The sequence below is a fragment of the Cydia fagiglandana genome, chromosome 16 (genome assembly GCF_963556715.1).
Source record: "Cydia fagiglandana chromosome 16, ilCydFagi1.1, whole genome shotgun sequence".
Lineage (NCBI taxonomy): Eukaryota > Metazoa > Arthropoda > Insecta > Lepidoptera > Tortricidae > Cydia > Cydia fagiglandana.
The window spans coordinates 10,299,478-10,315,564 of record NC_085947.1 but is presented as its reverse complement, the minus strand read 5'-3'; the positions used below and the strand labels follow the sequence as shown (position 1 = coordinate 10,315,564).

The 16,087-nt window shown below is 38.3% G+C and overlaps 4 protein-coding genes across 5 annotated transcripts in view; 3 read left to right on the top strand and 1 right to left on the bottom strand.

The window, feature by feature from the left end:
• Positions 1–6,819, top strand: part of LOC134671958 (dynein intermediate chain 2, ciliary) — a 38,746-nt gene extending 31,927 nt beyond the window's left edge. For both annotated transcript variants that reach the window (XM_063529839.1, XM_063529840.1), the window contains one exon: positions 6,651–6,819. In XM_063529839.1, coding sequence (XP_063385909.1) covers positions 6,651–6,737 — 87 coding nt within the window. In that variant the 3' untranslated portion in view covers positions 6,738–6,819. The remainder of the gene's footprint in view (positions 1–6,650) is intronic.
• Positions 300–5,321, top strand: LOC134671960 (uncharacterized). The gene is made up of 4 exons (XM_063529842.1): positions 300–709; positions 1,081–1,155; positions 2,583–2,672; positions 4,430–5,321. Exons 1-4 carry the CDS (start codon positions 606–608, stop codon positions 5,100–5,102), a joined length of 942 nt encoding a protein of 313 aa, XP_063385912.1. The 5' UTR covers positions 300–605; the 3' UTR covers positions 5,103–5,321.
• A 1,734-nt stretch (positions 6,820–8,553) lies between the features above and the next one.
• LOC134671959 (ribitol 5-phosphate transferase FKRP) lies at positions 8,554–13,681 on the bottom strand. The gene is made up of 6 exons (XM_063529841.1): positions 12,820–13,681; positions 12,551–12,733; positions 12,055–12,227; positions 11,569–11,709; positions 10,982–11,120; positions 8,554–9,879 (listed from the first exon to the last, which is right to left on the bottom strand). Exons 1-6 carry the CDS (start codon positions 13,549–13,551, stop codon positions 9,757–9,759), a joined length of 1,491 nt encoding a protein of 496 aa, XP_063385911.1. The 5' UTR covers positions 13,552–13,681; the 3' UTR covers positions 8,554–9,756.
• Positions 13,682–13,900: 219 nt separating this feature from the next.
• LOC134671957 (ATPase ASNA1 homolog) lies at positions 13,901–15,941 on the top strand. The gene is made up of 5 exons (XM_063529837.1): positions 13,901–14,117; positions 14,212–14,317; positions 14,398–14,583; positions 14,947–15,084; positions 15,193–15,941. Exons 1-5 carry the CDS (start codon positions 13,999–14,001, stop codon positions 15,652–15,654), a joined length of 1,011 nt encoding a protein of 336 aa, XP_063385907.1. The 5' UTR covers positions 13,901–13,998; the 3' UTR covers positions 15,655–15,941.
• Positions 15,942–16,087: the final 146 nt, after the last annotated feature.

The window sequence follows — 16,087 nt, the reverse complement described above, 5'->3', positions numbered from 1 at the left end:
TAGACCCAAAACCACCTAGTGCCTACGAAATCGTCGCACTTAATCGTCGGACTACGATTGCTCTGTATATTGCGCAGGCGCTTTTATAGCGTAAAGATAAAAATATTACACGAATATATACCATGACATAGAATAGAGTATACTCTTTTAAAGAAAAATCTAATATAATGCGTAAATTATTCTAAAAAAAAATTAAAAATGATCTGAATTAATTTAGTGAATTACGTGGATTTGAACATACTTTGTTTTTAAAATTATTAGATAAAGGATTTGTACCGTTTGTAGCAAAGAAAGAAAGCGACGTTGCAAGTTCGTGCATTGTTCGAAATCGCCACGAGCGCTTTGCGCTGCTGCCAGACTGGTTCGTTGTTTGTTGTTTGGACATTTAGAAAACTTGTCAATCTTGCTTGCCATTGTGTTGTTTATAGCGTTCCGCGATTCTGTATGAGTTAGCGTGTACTCCTTATCGTTTTATTCCTGTTACTTGTTATCATTCGTTGTTATTGTTTTGTTTGTTATTGAACTTAGTGTTTTGTGTGGTACAAGTCGTTTCGTACTAATAACGTACGTGTGCGTACGTACTTTATGTTTGAAAATCCCTTAGAATGGGAAACAAGAAAGGACGAAAACCTAGTGCATCAGTGAGGTTGAAGCGGAAACGTATAAGCAAACATGCTCTGGAATCTCGTTACAACAAAGCCGCTGCACAGTAAGTACCTACCTACCTATAATAACAAACTTACCTCTCGTGACATAGATCCGTGCGTGAGAGTATTGTTTTTATTTTTATTATAAAGGTTACTTTCAATGATCAGACAGGCCGAATACTAGGGGTTTAGTCTAGCAGACCAATAAAAGCCTGCAGCGATTTTGATAGCCCACGCAGTGCAACTAGTGCAAGTGCTATTTATAATTATATTTTCATAGAAGTTTGACGTTTACTGATACTGATCAATAACTAGGTACAATAGAATAATTTCCTTATTTTATTATTATTGCCTAACAAAATAAGACTAATGATCTCGTTAATTGGATGGAATCTTTATAGTATAGCTCACGTACACTGTATTTTTCTTCTAGGCCACCTGATCCACATGACCAAATTGACAGTGAAGTGTGTCATTCTGTTCAAGAAACCACAAATCAACCTGAACCGTAAGTGTTATTAAATTTGGATGAGTAATAATAATAATATTAAGTAGGTACTTATGTTTAATTTTACCTCACAGCCAGGTTAGCCTGCATTTATGCTAGCTGGAACCAAACTGGTGGTACATACCCGCACCCGCAGATATTCATACATGTCAATATTTAACAAATTCCTTCCAGCATGGTTACCATTGGAACCATATTTAGTAAGCCTCTGGTATCTATTTCGAAAGCAGTATGTCATGAACTATAATATGTTGGTATTTGAAGTTTTCAATGCGTTTTTCTGTTGTTACTTACAAATGGTAATAAATTGCATTAGGTACCATAGTGTCTGTAGTCAATAAGCATACCCCGGCCGGCGAGAGCAAAAATGCGTTGACAGCTTAATAGTGCGTAGAGGACACACACTTTGGTCGATGTCAATAAAAACAACACGATGTACTGGACCACCGTTATGATATGCAGAAGTATTAATTATTGTTGTAAACAAAATTAAAACCAAGTGTTTGTATTTATTCAGTATTTTATGTAATTTTCGTAATATACAATTAGCATTTTTTCTAAATTTTCTGATTTTAAACTCCTTCGCCTTGCCGATAAAATCCATTTCATCCAACTAAAGGACCGTTCTAAATCTACTGTAGTAATCGGAGCAAAACGAAATAATTCATAGTGATTATGAATTTGTTCTGTATTAGGTAGTTCCACTTCTCTGCCAGATATCAATTTATTTAAATTGTTTAAAGTTAAAATGCCAACGTTCTTCTTCAACACATTCTGATACTTATTGTGAATAACTTTACCTTGAGGATGTAACCGTAATTTTGACAAGTGCACTTTCAACTTGTGAACTATATTTAAACTGGCTTCGAGACTTAAATTTTGATTTTGTAATTGTTTTATTGTATTAGGTATTATTGAAATAGAATTATTTATCCATTTAAGGTCATTCAAAATATGTCGATAGAATAGTCGATATTTAATTAAGCACTAGGAGCAGACGCATTTTTGCTCTCGCCGGCCGGGGTATGTCAATAAGTCGGGCAGCAGCTCAAAATTTCTGTAAAGCAGATACAGATGGACTGCAACCTAACTGCAATTTGTGTATGATTTGCACGCCAACTGCGATGTCAGCATGCAGTTTCCATACAAGTTGTAGTTGGGTGCAGTCCGTCTGTACCGGCCTTAAGCTGCTCATTTTAAGTAATACAAATAAATAATTTTGTGAAATAGGTCCTGTGTCTGGTGTCCATGTCCCAATATATATCTGTAATTTAATTGAGTTGACTTGTTTTAAGCAGGAAATTGTAAATAAGTCAAAATACAAACATGTTTTTCAAACAGGTTTGCCATACATGGAGTCGGTCACATAATGGAGCATGATGGTTACTTGTTTAATTACAGCTTATTTATATTTTTCATTGTTACAGATCTTCTGCTCATGGAGATAATTTGAGTGAAGACACTGAAGGCAATGATTTTATTATAATACCTGAAAATATACCTACTGGCCCTGAACAGTAAGTAAAGATTTTATTTTATATTTATTACATGAGTTGAAAACATTGACATATATCTAAAGATGGGCCTTACGGGCGTTAATTCGTAAGTGACACTGCTGAACTAGCATCATTCTTAGTGTAGTGCCTGTAAGGGTCCATATATTTCAATGATTCAATAGCACTGTTCAATAGTTATTTGTTTTACAGGGGGGCAAAGTTGTTGTTTAACCGCTCATGCTAATATTGATGCCCGAGCAAGCGAAAGATTCCAAAATTGGAAAATTGGAACCTTGAGCGTTGCGAGGGTTTCAAAGCATGAGGTTTAAACAAAATTTGCCCCCGAGTGAAACACAAAATTTTTCACCACATCAAACTGAAGCAATTATTAAACGTAAAATATCAAACAAAATCAAACCAAATCCATGGTAAAATAAAAACTTTTTACAAAAAAAAGAAAACCGACTTCAAAAAGGATGAAATAAAATATTATCCTTTTTAAGTCTATGCGTTACCAACTGATATGTTTGAAGTCGGTGCCAAGCCAAGTAGTAACAATACCCGTCAAAAATAATCAGCTTTATGACTATAAATCCCATTAGAACTGTACTAATAACTAATTATAAATGTGTAAGTAATTCTGTCTGCCTCTTTGTCGCCTTTTCATGGCTAAACAACTGAACCGCTTTAGGTGAAATTTGGCAAGAAAGTAAATTCCTTGAATTGTTTTATATTTTGAAATGTAGTCCTCTGAATAAGGGACGGGAAATAACTTCAGTCCCAATCCCACGCTTGCGTGCCGACAAACATGGTACGGACTGTGCCAAGAAGGTTTGATCGTGTGTTCTTAGGTACAGTCGACGTCAAAAATATGTTTACGCTTTTGCACCTTACTCCTTTGTTATAAGACGAAAAGTGTAAACATATTTTTAACGTCGACTGTACCTACAGAAAGTACGTTCATTGTCGTCGTGTAACGCTACGTCTTACGTAGGCGAACAACGCGCGAACGCGGCGCGGCGCGGCGCGGCGAAATCAATCCTTTGATGCCCATAGAAGTGTCCTACGTAAGCGATCTCGTTGCGAACGCGGTGCGGCGCGATTTGCACGCGAATGTCAGGCGGCGCGGCGCGGCGCGGCGCGGCGGCGGCCGCTTTCGCCGCGCCGCGCCGCGCCGCGTTCGCGCGTTGTTCGCCTACGTAAGACGTAGCGTAAGGCAATCCACGTAGGTACATCCTTATCGAATCGCACCAAAATCATGGTATGCTTCAAAAGTTCGCTTGGCACCGACTTCAAACATATCAGTTGGTAAAAAGGATAATATTTTATTTCATCCTTTTTGAAGTCGGTTTTCTTTTTTTTGTAAAAAGTTTTTTTTTTAAAGCGTTTTTCAATTAAAAGACATATCAAGATCGCTTACCTTCTTGCAAGTTTTTTCTAATGCTAAAAAAACGAACTATATATTGGTGCCAAGTTCTGTGCTGTGTATAAAATCCTGTAATTAAGGAACTTGGCTTTGATTTTGTAGCCTAATGAAAAAAGGGAACCTATTTCTTTCAAACTACTTAATACATTTTTCTTCCTAACTCTGTATAAGATAAGGCGGGTGAGAACCTTTAAGTTTTTGTGATCTCTAAGATGTGCCTATGACTCCCTTCTCCCAGTGAAGCGATATACATGTGAAACTGTATTTAATGAAATATTTCTAAAAGTTTATTTTTAAAAGGTAGTTTTAATTAATTTGTTGTTATTTTATTAATAATTTTCTATAATTTCAGTGGCCATGAAACAAAATATGGCAGGAGGATTGTCAATGTGGCCCAGTTCTTTGACAAGTTACAAGAAATATCTGCACATGGCCCTCTCAATTGCGGATTAAAATCAGTCCAGATCATATCAGAAACACGAACTGGTCTTATCTCACTTTACACATTAGAGTGCAAAATGTGCAATATGAGGTTTCATATTCACAATGACAATGCTGCTGATACATTGGACTTGAACATTAGCGCAGTGGCAGGCACAGTAGCAATTGGGTGTGGCTACACTCAACTCACTGATTTAACAGCTGCTATTGGCATACCTCCAATGTCAAAAAATATATTTTCTGCCAGAATGGCGGTTGTACACAAAAAGTGGGAAGAAGAATTGTATAAATCAATGACCCAGGCTGCTGAAGAAGAACGCGAATTAGCTATAAAAGAGGGAAGAGTCAATTCTGAAGGCATTGCTATCATAGATGTGATAGCTGATGGATGTTATTCCAAAAGGTCCTATAGAAAGAATTATTCTGCTTTATCAGGTGCAGCTGCTATTATTGGCAAAAGGACTAATAAAATATTGTATGTAGCAATAAAAAACAAGTATTGCTCAATTTGCTCTGTAGCACAGAGTAGAAACATAGATGCAAAGGAACACAATTGTGGAAGGAAAAAATGGAAAGGCAGCTAACAGAATTTTATTTAGATTGTCTTCTGCCCGAAATTATTGACCCCAGGCACACACGGAAAATGCCGATTAGAGACCCCGCCTACATAACAGAAGCCATTAATGAGAAAGAGAGGAAGAAAACCTCTGCGCCACCAAGAAAAAGAAAACTAGCTGAAAACAGTGAAAACATACCACCGCCCCCCAGCCGTCGTAGTCGCAATAAATAAACGATAAAAACTGTTTTATTTGTATTATTCCAAATATAACATTATAGTGTTCAAAATTACACGAAGAAAACCGAGATGTTGGTTTTTATTTTAATTCTACTAGGTAATGCAAAAATTGCTTTTATGTCTATGTGTAATTCTGAACACTAGGAACTTTTTTATTTTATTAATTACCTTTCCATGCCCAGTGGTGAATTTGCAGTCTTGGCTGCCCTAGGCCTCAGGCACTGAAGTAAATACAGTCACGGTTTGTGATTGTTGAACCATTTAGACTCCTCACTAAATTGCTTATTCAATACGTACGCTATGGAATGTCCAATTTAGCTAGAGCCCTAAATGGATCAACAATCACGGAGTGTGACTGTACTAGCCACCTCTTTCTCAGCACCTACCATATTATTATAAACTGGCCACCCTAGGCCCGGGCTTTAGGGCAAATCCGCCACTGTCCATGCCTGATATAGGGGATAAATGGGGATATTATTATTCTCATCGGTCACCTACATAGGGCCGAAAAAAATATGGGCTCTGAAGGGACTCTACCTTGAAACGTTGAGATAGAGTTGAGATCTCTCTGCTTAGCCTTAAGGTTGACTGGTAGAGAATGCCTTATGGCATTAAGTCCGCCTTTTGTACTATAAGATTTTTCTATTGTAAATAAATAGCTTGCTCAACTTATTATAGGTACAAGTAGAAAAAAAACTTAATGCAGTTTTACTATAGGTACATATAGCAAAATTAAAAGAATGTTTCCTTTTTACGTAAAATAAGCTAAGTATTATTTGGTATTATAAAGATTTAAAAGGTAGTTCCAGGGCCCATAGAATTTTTCTATCATGTATAGAGTTGACCTAGGGAAGTCTGCAACGATTTCGATAGCATGCAGAGCAAGTGTTATTTTATACGTCATAATTTATTTCATAAAAGTTTGACGTTTAAAATAACACTTGCACTGCGTGTCCTATAAAAATCGATGCAGACTTATCTTGGTCTACTCAAGTTGTTAGATCAGCAGTCGATGTGGAACAGAAACTTTATTTCACTTGTCTTGTCTTGTCATTTATTTATATTATTTTACCTGTATAAGCGCCATCTGTTCGTTAAGCCGCGCGACTGTTCAACGATAGTCGCAATAGCGCTATGGATCTTAACTCTTGAATAAATACAGAGATGGCGCGCAAATCAAAACCAATCGATACAGACATCCAAGGGCACTTGCTTTACTCTACACCTTAATTTAAATTACCTGTTTGTGATTATAATTGTCATTATTATTTTTTTCTTTTGTTTTCATAATCGTGTTTATTTCATTAACAAATATGTATAAAATCTTGCATTACAGATAATGAAGTTGGATAAACTGTTGACTTTAGTTCGCGATCCGCCTTACAAAGTGGGAGTCGTGGATGAGAAATTTGAAGACGACTAAAGATTTACTTTCCTTTTGATAATTTATTTACGATATTATTGCTAATAAAACTATTTATATTGCAAATAAAACTACAAAAATATTTCTAGACTCTTTATTTATTGCTATTAAAACTCTGAAATAAAACAAATAGGGCTAAGTCTATGACTACATTAGTTATTTGTAAACTCTAAAAAACAAACAATTCCATTTTCAATGGCTTCCAAAAGTCACATACATGTTTAAAATAGAATTAAAGACACAGGTGGATAAAGTTTTTTTGTCATTACCTGGGATATTAAAATACTTAAAACGGGTAAACCTTTGTAAGTAATTGAGGTCGATTTTTTTACATTATTAACACATTTTATTATTAATTAATTACAATACATGAGTTACCATTATTTGAGCTATAGATTTTATATTACGTCGAATGCCGGAACGTGGATCCAAGAGCCAACGTGGATTGAATTCTAATTAAATCAGCGTTCAATACCTATATTGAGCTCTAGTTTAATTAGAATTCAATACTTACTGCGCGGATCCACGTTCCGGCATTCAAGGGGCATGGGACGAAAATATCCCTCACATTTTTTTAGATTTTGGAAATTCTAATTATTATCCGCGCTCCACTTTGCCGCAAGTGAGCATGGTTCTTTTACATAAAATTCTGATACCTTTGCCGTATACTGATACTTTAGCTTCTATGACAATAATGGAATCTACTTGAATCTAGTAACAATACAATATAAATACATTTTCTTGAACACCTCAATCCAAGAAAATTATACGTATAATACAGCAACTCGACCAGTGGGGTCCATATTGGGTCGCATAATAATTGATTGTCCTAATGTAATGTTACGCTTATGCTTATGCTTATGCTTTATGGAGTTTTATAACTCATTTCGCATAATTGTTATTGTGCTGGAAATATTAACAACTCTGAAAAATTATAACACAAACCTAACCTAACCTACCCTGTTCTACACAACCTATGCAAAATATTTTCGAAAACACTTTCTGTTTCAGCTGGAGAAAAAATATGCGAAAAGAGATTTATGCGTAACATTACATTATGACAATCAATTATTATGCGATGAGATAGGATCCCCGACCAGTGGTAAACAATAGGCAATAGAATTTACTAACAATTTATGAATGAATTGGAATAGTTTTTGTATATCTGAGAATCTAAAGTGCTCGTGATTCTGAGTAGAAATAACATACTACATCCAAAGTAAAAAAAAGTGAAGGGGTTATTAAAATATACCTCAATATCGGTTACAATAAAATCTCCCTATAGTTCGTTTTTTTAGCATTAGAAATAAAGTAAACAATCTTGATCAGTCTTTTAATTGAAAAACACATTTTAAAAATAACTTATGGCAAATATGTAACAATTATGAATCTAATACGATCATTTATGTTCTTCTGCTTTCTTAGGTAATAGTTACTGATTTTTGAAAAGCGTTTTTCAATTAAAAGACTTGTCAAGATCGCTTACCTTCTTGCAAGTTCTTTCTAATGCTAAAAAAAACGAAGTATAGTAGGTTCGATTCCCTCGTCCCTAGTATGATTGTCATTATTATTTATAAACCTCGTATACGTGCACGGAATCTGTGCTGAGACAGGTAGGTGTAGGTATTTTGGGCATTCCACAATAAGTTTTTATCGCGGACGTGACGCGTATCGCAGCTACCTTAATAACCAGCAGAAATCTGTATTGTATACCTACCGTTGAATTTTAAGCTAAGCCATCAAACGTTACTATGCCAAATATCGGTTTCTTAGCTTTATCAGAAGTGTTAAAAAAATTGCGTCACGTACCCGATACTTCTGGAATGCCCCATTTATTACTTTTTGTTTTGTAACATGACAACCTTATCCACAAAAATCTCCATATTTTTCTTACAACATATGAAATGCTTTAGAGATCAAAACGTATACTAATCAAAATCTAAACACATCTCGTTCAAGGCAAGCATTATAATTATCTAGTAGATTCAAAAATACTGTTAAAACTTACTTCTAATTTCTTTGGTCGCGGTGAAATCATGACTAGACAGACATGACATGAGATCATACTCGTACATAAGGATGCTTTGATCTCGGACTGTCTAGAACACAAAATGACTAGTGTAATATTTTGCCTATAACCCTTTTAGTCTACATCGCAAACGGTCTAGAACACAAAATGACCACATATAGGTAGGTTAGGTTCGTTAGGTTTCTTTAAATGGCCTAAGGCCAAACAACACAGAAATAGGAGCCGCGCAGCAGCGGGGCTCCGTCGACATCGCTAACGTAAAGATAAACCGACGAAATGTAGGTAAATAAAGGTCTAAATAATTGTAGTTATTTTGTGTTCTAGACCGTTTGCAATGTAGACTAAAAGGGATTCAGGCAAAATATTACGCTAGTCATTTTGTGTACTAGACAGTTCGAGACCAACCCATAAGGATTAGGGATTTCATATTATTTTTAAAACTACTTAACTACACGCGTATTGTGCCTTGTCTATTGTTATAACGAGCCCTTATAGCATTTAGAAACTGGAGATGTCATCGCTGTCATTTTCTTTGCGAAATAGTCTGCCGATTTTTGCGGGGGAGGGGACGTCAAATGTATTGCTATTTCTACATAATTTGCATGTAACGTACAAATCAGCCATGTCAGCCCATACAAAAGTTTGCACAATTGTGCAAGTTTTTCGGCAGAGGGGTAAGCTCTTAAAGGCGACTCCAGTTATTAAATGCTCTAAGAACATGCCTCACAAATAGACCTTTCATATTTGTATAGATGGTCAAGCAAACCTTGTCAGTAGAAAAAGGCGCCAATTTCAAATTTTCCATGGGACGATATCCTTTCGCGCCTACATTTTTCAAAGTTGCCGCCTTTTTCTACTGACAAGATCTGCTTGACCCAATATATTTAGTCGTACGAGTAAATATCAGTTCTGAACACTTCTTGTTCCTACATTCTTCACAATAAATTTTGTTTGTAGCAGGTTTTCATTTGTGGCAATCTAAAATGACCCTTATGGGTATAACAGCTTGGGTCCAATCCGGTTGCACCGCTCGACGGCCGCGGCGCCGAGCTTGAGGTCTAAGAAAGCGCTTGCGTCGTTTGGCGCCGGCGCCTGGCGTCCAGCAAATTGTATCTACGAAAAAAAAAATACTATTGTAAAAACATAAAAACAGTTGGTTTATTCATATTCCATCACATCCTCATACATGTTCTTATAACCCGGCAACCTTCAAATCAAGAGTGAACAGGCACCTTCTGGGCGAGCTCGCTCCATCGTAGGCCACGTCTACGCCTCGGCTAGTCTGTGGCCATGAGTAAGCCCATTCATAATAAAAAAAAAAAACCTATACATATCTATAGTAAATTTGGTTTACAAATAATGGCTTTGTTTAGATTTGAGGGATAAGTTTCGCGAAGTGCTCTTTATCGATTTGATGTTGATGACAACCACATAACAGAAAAATTCCAAAAAATAATCCTTTCATATTTTTCTGTAAATTAGCCATTAGTGAGATAACTATTTAAAATGTTTATTAGAGTCAGACCAAGAAAAGTCTGCAGCGGATTTGATAGCCCACGCAGTGCAAGTGTTATTTTAAACGTCAAACTTCAATTAAATTATGACGTATAAATAACACTTGCACTGCGTGGAGTGCGTGGGCTATCTAATCCGCTGCAGACTTTTCTTGGTCCGACTCTACTGCGATTTCTTTGATGGGTATAGTATATTAGTAGACAGGCCTGCTGATTTAGAAAAAAAAATGTTAGTGTTATGTTTATTTTTTAAGCGTTACGATTTTAAAATGCCTACCCGGCTTAGCATAGATATATTTAAAAGCGATTGTACACCTACAATATGTTGCTACCAGAGATTTTGGCTACCAAATAATTTCTAAAGCCCTCTACCTGCGCAAGTGGAGCAAGTGCCTCTCCGGGAAGGGCTTCTGATGCGCCAGCACCCAGTCCGCGGGCCACATGGTCCCGTTCTTGGCCGCGAATGGGAGCACTAGCACGTACACGTTGTTGGTAGCAGAGTAGGCCACTAGCCACCAAATAATCAAACCCTCTACCTGCGCAAGTGGATGCAAGTGCCTCTCCGGGAAGGGCTTCTGATGCGCCAGCACCCAGTCCGCGGGCCACATGGTCCCGTTCTTGGCCGCGAATGGGAGCACTAGCACGTACACGTTGTTGGTAGCAGAGTAGTCCACTAGCCACCAAATAATAAAATCCTGTACCTGCGCAAGTGGATGCAAGTGCCTCTCCGGGAAGGGCTTCTGATGCGCCAGCACCCAGTCCGCGGGCCACATGGTCCCGTTCTTGGCCGCAAACGGAAGCACTAGCACGTACACGTTGTTGGTAGCAGAGTAGGCCACTCTGTGAACGTGAAGATACAATTCATAGAATCAATATTAGCACTTCCTCTCGTCATCATTTACCAAATAAATTTTGCCCGAGGTCCGCTGATTAATTACAAATTAGTTTAGGCCTTCACGTTTTCCTTTACCAAAAAGAAATGAGTACTTAAACAACACAAATTCCAAGAAACTCAATGGCAGTGGCGGCGCTAGGCAAAATGTACCATATTATTTTCCAGTTCGGAAGAGTTTAAAGTATGACTATTTTTTCGGCTTCTAGCTTTTTTGGAACTTCCTAGAAGCGCGAGACCGTCAACGGTCACTAACGTCAAGCGACGGTAAAAGTGCACTTTTGTAACAAGCCGTTTAACCTCCTATTACCGCTAGAAGATTTGTTACTAAGACGCTACAGCCACAATAGACCTTGCCGCGCGGTTATAAGGTTCCAATTCGCCTGTTAAGCTCACCTATAGTAGTGTCCTTTAGTTGCGCGTTCCCACACATAGCCCTCAGGGTCTGCGCCACCGCGCTGCAGCCACGGCACGCGCGGCACGTCGGACTCGTGGATGCCGATCTCCACATGCTCTGCCCAAGGTAAGAGATCTCCACTGCAACATAAAAGTGTGGATTGTAGTCCTGGCTTGTCATAATTATCGCCTGATGAGAGGCTATAACTGGGTCCATACAGAGCGAGCATACCCGCGAGGTTTCCTCGCGCACAAAACGGCCAGTATAGACGAGCCTCGCGCGCGCCGCCTCGACCGAGTCACGTATACACTGGCCGTTTTGTGCGCGCGTATGCTCGATCTGTGTGGACCCATCTAATGGCGTGTGGCGGTGACACAAATAAATAAATATTATAGGACATTTTTACACAAATTGATTGAATAAGCCCAAGAAGACCAGACCGGTCGTCAATATGTATAAGACACAAGATGTACAAGTAGACATACCGCACGACGGCGCCCAGCAGCGACGTGGTCTCTAGCCAGCAGCGCGCGCCGGCCTGCGCGAGCGCTCGCAGCACGTGCGCGGCGCTCCGCCGCATGTTGCGCCGGCAACATGGCGGCGTGTTACGGTGGGATAGGATGTATGAAGGTGTTCCTTGCACTGATGGGAAGCAACGCTAAAATAGATAAGGAAATCAAACTTAAATTTCTTTGGCAAATAACAGCTCTGTTACTAGGCTTTTCTGAAGATAAATACGACTCCAGAAGATAACTATTTAAAGATTTTACAAAACTAGTAATACAAATGTTTTCATTCTAATTTTGTAAGTGTTGGTAAGATGCTGATGTAAGAAAACTATGAAACTTCCCAGACAGACAGTTTGGTGCAACGGACCATTAATGTAATTACCAGATTCTTGTACCTTACTTATAAAACATTATAATAAAATTCAAATTTGCAGCTTTACAGCTTTTTTCCAGTTAGATGCTTATATCTTACTTGTGTTTCCCTTTTACATCCAAACCACTGCACCCTCCCATCTTCCCTAATCATAGCTTTGACTCCCAACATCTTGTAAAGAGCAACTCTTGCATCCCTCATATGGCGTATGGACTTCTGTCTTGCAGAGGGACTTTTCAACACTCCTCTGCCTCCCCCTAACTTTCCTTCAAGAATTTGTACCTGTAATATGAATAATGATATCAAGCCTAAATTAAATAATGGACAAAATGAATCTAAATTTCAATGCATATTCAAAATTTTGTCACCTTTAGATCTTTTGCAGACATTTGCAAATAGAGTGACTCAGGGAATGGCAATGCAAAAGGTTGTGGGAAGCTGTGCAAATATGCTGTCTTAATTAATAAGGCATGCTGCCCGTGAACTGCATCACAGATCTTCCCAGACGCATCCTTATTGTACTGAAGAGTCCAATCGGCATAATTCCACTTGATATGTTGGCAAATAAGACGCGCGTTTGCGACTCCTATAGCTACAGCAGGGGCCGAGGGCGCCGTGGCGGCGATAGCCGCTTGCTGCAGCACCCGCCGCGAGACGCGCGTCGAGTCAGGTACAAATAGCACATAATCAGTGTGAATATACGTCAAAGGATCCAATTCTTTTGGCGCAGCGTTGAGCCGCAGCTCTAATGTTACCACCTTCACGTTCCGAAGGGTCTCGTTGCTAGCGGAGAATGGAAAAGGTGGGTACGGCGTCGTCTCGCAGACCACAACCACTGGCACGTTAGGGAACGCCGATACGAACGACTGCACGCTGTCCGCGACGTCATTTTCGAAGTCTTCAAATTGCCGGAACACTACAGTCAGCAATTTTGATATATGGCGGGACGTTCTGGGGTGTGAAGGGCTAGGAGCTACAGTCACAGGAGCAATCGGATACAATTTAAACTGCGGACACAAGTAAACACATAGTCCAGTAGCAATAAATATAGTTATTAATATAATGCGACATCGCAAAACGCGTAAGAGCATTATTTTCATTCATGCGCTTGAACATTTCATTCACGACATTTTGTAGGGCAATTGAATTTCTAATTTTTGGACTAATAACTACAATAATTAATACACTTTTTAGTTAGTTTATATTCCCGTCAAATGGTAATAAGTGAATGATTTGAATGATTTTGAATGACAGGACTGGATAGAATGAAATGAACGGACTTGAGAGCGAACGACGAGCTGTTCCAGGCAGTTAAAAAAACTCTTACCTTGGCGCTGCGATCTTCTTTTTCTCCAACTTTCATTCGTTCATTGAAATGTCATTATTTCTAAATCATTCAATCTCAATTCCAGAGATGATCAATCAATCATCATCATATTTCATTCATTGTCAAAATTTCTAACACTAAATTTTATTGCACTAGATACTCGTATGTTGCCGCATGTTTACCGCTTTAAATATTAATTTGACTCATTGCAATTGTAATCATGGGAGACAATCAAGCTTTAGATGTGTTGGAGCCCTCTCTACGTAATGTTATAGAACAGACCTCCCTGCGATGGATATTCGTTGGAGGAAAGGGTGGTGTTGGCAAAACTACGTGCAGGTAATATAGAAAGTCATTGTAACCTCTTAAAACAGTCGTGTTTTTAGTATATCTGGCTATGTGGGCAATATATTAAGCTGATTTGTGTTTTCAGTTGTAGTCTTGCCGTCCAACTATCGAAGGTTCGGGAATCGGTACTCATTATTTCAACTGATCCGGCTCACAACATATCAGATGCATTCGACCAGAAATTTTCTAAGGTAATTATAATTAACAAGTGCTGAAGTTTCCTCAATCAACTCATAATTATATACCAATCTGACTTGAAAAATTGTTTTAGGTCCCCACAAAAGTAAAAGGGTTTGAAAACCTATTTGCAATGGAGATTGATCCCAATGTGGGATTAAATGAGCTGCCAGAGGAGTACTTCGAGGGAGAGACGGAGGCCATGCGACTGGGCAAGGGAGTCATGCAGGAGATTGTTGGGGCTTTCCCTGGCATAGATGAAGCTATGAGCTACGCTGAGGTACTTACTTAGACCTAGAACTTGGACACTTAACACATTCATTGCCATCCAGCCAAACAAGACGTCCGCGCCAGGCCACAACAATTTTGTCATATAAAGCAGTAGTACCACAATCCTGACTATCATGTAGTCCGGCCTGGAAACGAAATCATAAAATACCCGATAGTTGGGTTTTCGGCATTGAAAGCGTTAAAAAAAATTGTTATTTCTTGTATTTTACTGGTGCTAATTAATTATCTATGAATAATCTATTGCTTTTTATATTTCATTTGTTAATATTATTACACAAACTGACAGCATATTTTGGTCTTTCCAACTATCATACAATTATTTATTTGTTTTTAAAATGTTTGTGGTTCCCAGGTAATGAAACTAGTGAAGGGCATGAACTTCAGTGCTGTGGTTTTTGACACCGCGCCCACGGGACACACCCTACGTCTGCTGTCTTTCCCACAAGTGGTGGAGAAAGGACTTGGAAAACTTATGCGGCTCAAATCAAAGGTCTGTAACACTAAGTACATAATCTATGTTCATATCTCATTTTCAACATGTGTAGAATAGTGATTGCCAAATTATTTTAGGTAATAAATCAATTATTGTTCACTACAGGTGGCACCCTTCATCAACCAAGTGGCAGCCCTCTTTGGATTGGCAGAATTCAACTCGGACATGTTCAGCAACAAAATGGATGAAATGCTCTCAGTGATCAGACAAGTCAATGCACAATTCAAAGATCCCAACCAAACTACGTTTGTTTGCGTGTGCATAGCGGAATTCCTCTCCCTGTATGAGACTGAACGGCTGGTCCAAGAGTTGACGCGCTGCGGCATTGATACTCACAATATAATTGTTAATCAGTTACTACTGCACGCCTCCGCGCCTTGCCAGCTCTGCGCCGCTCGTCACAAGGTCCAAGAGAAATATTTGGAGCAGATTGCAGACTTGTATGAAGACTTTCATGTTACAAAACTACCGCTATTGGACAAAGAAGTCCGCGGGGCAGCCGCCGTCACCTCTTTCTCAGAGTACTTGATCCATCCCTACACAGTCTCACCTTCCACATCCACATGAAGTATTTATTCATAAAAACCATATCAAAGTTTGTTCCAAATGTTGTGGTGGTCTCAAAACTTCGGTAGGATTTATTTATTACTTAATTATGTCTTCTATATTCAGATTATTTTGGCAAAAGGTGCTATCCCTAACAATGGAGATTGTTTATAAGTAATTTGTTTTTTCATAGTTGTACCTAGTGTAATGTTTGGAATAAATAATTGTCTACATATTTATACAAGTGAGACTTCAAACATTCATTAGTATATAGAGCTGTCTATCCTAATAAATGTACATAACACCTGTTTCTTTATCTTTTTCTTGAAAAATTAATCAAAACCCAAGTTTAATTGATTTATTTAAAATTATAAAAAGAACAATTATTCTCATAACGCCAAGATAAAAATATAAACCACACAAATTAAGACACTACTTTGGCTTCTCTTTAAAA